The sequence below is a fragment of the Gavialis gangeticus genome, unplaced genomic scaffold, assembly GCF_001723915.1.
Source record: "Gavialis gangeticus isolate Ggan-Ray unplaced genomic scaffold, GavGan_comp1, whole genome shotgun sequence".
NCBI classification, from domain to species: domain Eukaryota; kingdom Metazoa; phylum Chordata; order Crocodylia; family Gavialidae; genus Gavialis; species Gavialis gangeticus.
Genome location: NW_017729017.1, coordinates 11,821,191 through 11,825,317, shown reverse-complemented (window position 1 = coordinate 11,825,317; position 4,127 = coordinate 11,821,191). Strand labels below are relative to the sequence as shown.

The window sequence follows — 4,127 nt, the reverse complement described above, 5'->3', positions numbered from 1 at the left end:
GTTCCACCAAAAAACTTAAATTTACACTTTTTTGGGGAACAGAAATGTGACTTTTTCACTGAGAAATTACTGTAGTTCTATGCATTCAAAACATTATCAATTTCTTACCAAAAACATAGCTTGTCTAGCTGGTTCTCTATAGCTGCTGACAGACATGGGGGAAAAAAACAATCAACCAAACAAAAAAAAAAAGCAGCACTTCCCAGCTTTTTTCTAATAGCTGATTCAATCAACTATTAGATAAAAATGCCAAAAAGCCCTGCTGAAGCGCTTGATCTATACAGGTGACGGGGAGCCACATCAAAATAATGTGATGCCTTTTTTGGACATGGACTGTACGCAGTGTGAGGGAACACCAAGCTGAAAGTGAAGTGTTGGGGGTTTTTTTCCATGTCTGTAAGCAGCTTTTGTGTCCTGTTACAGAAAATGGGTAAAAAAGCAACTATAACTTTTTTAAACCTGAGAATTTTTTTTTTTCCCCTGAAGATTTTGGTCAGTTAATCCAGAGCTGGTCAGGTCATGAACTTGAAAGGTTTTCTTGAAATCTGACCAAAATGCCCAAGGAGATGAGAGCCAAATATTTAACATTTCTATTTACTCTTATTTACCTACCTACCTGTTGAAGACACTTTTGTAATTAATGTTCAAAGTCTGACATTTAGCTCCCAAAATATATTGTTCAAAGATGTCAACCACAGAGGCACCGAAAGTTTATTTTACTGAAAAAACTAGAATCTGCCTGCAATTTGAAAAAAAGTTAAACTTGGACACTTTGAGCCTATTTGAGTGATAACAAATAATCTATGGAGAGATAAGCAAACAAATTCTTACATTTCTGCCAATCATAGATAAGAAAATCATTAAATACTGCCCCAATTCAAGTATTCAATAATTGTGAAATAGCTGGGACAATCAATAACTTATCCTTTATGATGTCCTGGATAACAAAAAACATTCAGCTGTGATGGGGCACAGCATCAGCATAAAGTGATATAATCACTTTTTTTCAGCATACAAAAAAAAAGGAGCACATCAGGTTTGCAAGAGATGGGCTCAAAATCTTTAGTCTCTAAACTGTAAGGTCATACAGGGGGTTCAGTTTTTTCTCTAACTTAAGAGCTCAAGGTTAAACAGACAAAGCAAAGGAGTGCTCCAACTGTCTTTAAAATGGTGGGGAAGAGGAGGGAGGGAGGAGAGAGAGAAACAGACAACATACAACAGTAAAGGGCAAATGACATGTCAAAGAACTAAAAAGGTTGGTTTCTAAGCAACCTGAATCAATCAAAATGGGATCAAATGCTGAAGGGCAGCTAAGTCACCACATGAACCAGAAGAGATGGGTATCAGAACAAAAGTGAGAGCAAAGAACTACCTGGAAGATGCATCACAATGCTAGTTCCAGAGTGCAGAGAAGTGCTAGGCCTAAGAATGATGCATAAGTATGTGTGACATGTGTGACAATGTGTAACCCATTAGGTTAGATAATCATCTTTTATTTAAATGGCAGTGATCACTGTAGTGTCTGAATCATGCTGTGCACTTTGAAAACTTTTTATAGGAGCTTATATATATAAATAAAGTTTTACGTTAAATTACTGTCCATTTAAGTGTGTGTTAAAATTTTCTTAACAAGAGTTGCTAGTTATTATATTCTTGCGTACAACATGCCCCTGAACAAGATATGCACTTTGTTAAAAGGTAAAATAAAGGGGAGGGAGCCTTCCTTGTACATTATTGGGGAGGGGTGGGTAGGGAGGCAGCTGTAGTAGAGAGGAAGACAAATGTTGTGGCTGCTCTGTTAACCTTCTAGTTGAGCCAAACTATTCACCTCCCTGTTTTCTTGAGCTGAGCTGGGTGGGCAGCTAGCAGCACCTTCCAGGTCTGCTGAAGACCCAATCCTAGCCAAGGGTTAAATCACCTGGGAGCCTACCCAACTGATTCAGCAGGAATTGCCCCAGCCCCCAGGGCTCACCTCCATTTTAGAAGTACAACAGAAGCTCCTGCTGAGTCGATAGTGGCTTCTGCAGCATAAATATCTGCTTGGAGGGGGTGGGGGAAAAGAGAAAGTATCAATAGTCGGCACCTAGGGAGCCTTGCACGCTCACTGTGCTTGCCCCTTATGCAGTGCTACTTTCTCTTTTCCCCTGGTAGAGGCTCCTGTGGCAGAAGCTGGTATCACACAGTATCTTAAAACATGCACCCCAATTTCCAGCAGCTGATTTTTGGGGGGGAAAAAAGGTGAGTGTTGTATACAAGGAAATAGGGGATTAAATAGAGATTATAATTAGCATTTTGCAGGGGAACAAATTAAGAGAAGCAGTCTTTATCCTTCCTCTAGGTTATTTAAGCCAAAGGTATCATACCTATAATAGGAGACTCCCTAACAGCCTTAAACATGAATATCCCAAAATTTGCCTGAGGGAGCAGTTCAGAAAGAACTTGTTGAAAAAGGCTGGAAGGGGCAGAGGAAGCAGCTCACAAGTAAATGCAAGTCTGCTGGTTGCAAGCGGGTAGTCTAGATTTCCAATACTTCTGAGAAATGTAGAATTTCATCACTGCTTTCACTGCAGAGGAAAAATGAATCAACTCATCAACACCCAAAAGAGAGATGCCTACACATTACCAAAGTCCCCTCTATTGGTAACCCAGAAATCTTAGAAGATGTATATTCAAGTTATTTAAGTAATTCCATAAGTCACCTTTTTGTTAGTTACTTTTTAAGTTATTTTAATTCAGTATATTTAATTTCTTAAAAGTATTTAGTGTAACATAGGGAAAAAGTAAAGTCTCTTTTTAAAAGACTTGTTTAAATCAAACCATCACAAAATATTCTTCCCTTATCATGGCACAGGTTCAGGATTCTATGGAGTCCCTCATGACCCAATGCAGAGCCAACTAGAGACCACCATGTCACTCGCATCATTTTGGCCAAGACACAAGGGCGAAACTCGCTTGACAGAATAAAAAAAGTGCTTCAGGTCAAGTGCAGCAGGAAAAAAATGTCAAGCCTGTTTTGCTGGAATACGCCATTATTCAAAAGTCCCTGAAGATCAGCCAATCACTTCTCAGAATTGCTTTTGTTATAAATGAGGAAGTCAGAAATATCATGCCATACATTACTGTCATCATATAGGTAAGTCATGGAGGACTGAAGTGAAGGCTGTAGAGTGTGTCGGTGATATTCAAAGAGCCAAAGAATGGTCCCCCAGATAAGAGCAGCCGTGAGGGGGAATGGGTCCCGCTTTGGCTCTGGGATATAACCCTTCTCCACTGCCAGGCGGGAAAAGGCAAACAGGGTGCGAGACAGCAAGTACATGATGATCTGCACAAAGGAAAATGCAAGGAAAGTTAGGTAAGTAACATGGCTAACAACCCTGACCATATTAAGAGACTGGAAAGTTACAATCATGGAATACACAGGGCCAAACATCTTACCATGGTTGTTCTTGACTCTGGCTTACTATGTCAAATTGCCTTTGGTGTCACAATACTAGTTGTTTGTAACTTCCTCATGTGCTTACTAATTCAGTACTCTAATTCAGTTGAGTAAGAGCCTGCACACGATACAGCGGATACTGGAAGATCAGTTTGCAACTCTATTCTGTCCCAAATAGTAGTACTAGAAATAGATGCTGCTGTTAGTAACATGCTTCACAAACTAGAGTTAGCTTATTTAGTGTTCATTTGGTTGGCTTTGCAACTTAATTAAAGAAGACACATATAAATTGGTATAATGTCCTGTAGGAGCCTACTTAGATCAAGTTCACATTAATTATACAGATGTTAACACACACTAGGACACAGCAAATCAGTGAGACAGCTGGGAACACATGCCAGGTCTTCTGGCTCCTAATGCTGTGCATCCTATCCACTAACCAAAGATTCTTCTCTATCAGACTTTGAAGCTAAACTGATTTAAAAGTGTAAAGTGTTCATATACCCAGCAGAATGCTGGGGGTGAGGGGTGGGGTAGGACAGCAGGGCTTTGCAGTATGAAGAACCATTAACAACATCTTTAAAAACAACATTTTTAAAATGTAATTTCTAATCAATGCTACATGCATGGTTTTTGGGGTGTAGGTTGTAGCCGTGTTGATCTAAGGCAGGGGGTCTTAACCTGGGGTCCA

The 4,127-nt window shown here is 39.7% G+C and overlaps 1 protein-coding gene and 1 long non-coding RNA gene across 3 annotated transcripts in view; one reads left to right on the top strand and one right to left on the bottom strand.

Moving 5' to 3' along the window:
* Positions 1-750: 750 nt before the first annotated feature.
* LOC109294647 overlaps positions 751-4,127 on the top strand; it is a 23,923-nt gene continuing 20,546 nt past the window's right edge. Inside the window, exons 1-2 of one of the 2 annotated variants that reach the window (XR_002096593.1) lie at positions 751-1,081; positions 1,120-1,452. This is a non-coding gene — a long non-coding RNA (uncharacterized LOC109294647). Of the gene's footprint in view, positions 1,082-1,119; positions 2,229-4,127 lie in introns of those variants that run through there. The other variant, XR_002096594.1, reaches the window with a different exon arrangement.
* Positions 3,017-4,127, bottom strand: part of PXMP4 (peroxisomal membrane protein 4) — a 13,147-nt gene continuing 12,036 nt past the window's right edge. Inside the window, exon 4 of the mRNA XM_019513104.1 lies at positions 3,017-3,322. Within this exon, the coding sequence (XP_019368649.1) occupies positions 3,059-3,322 (264 nt within the window). The 3' untranslated portion in view covers positions 3,017-3,058. The remainder of the gene's footprint in view (positions 3,323-4,127) is intronic.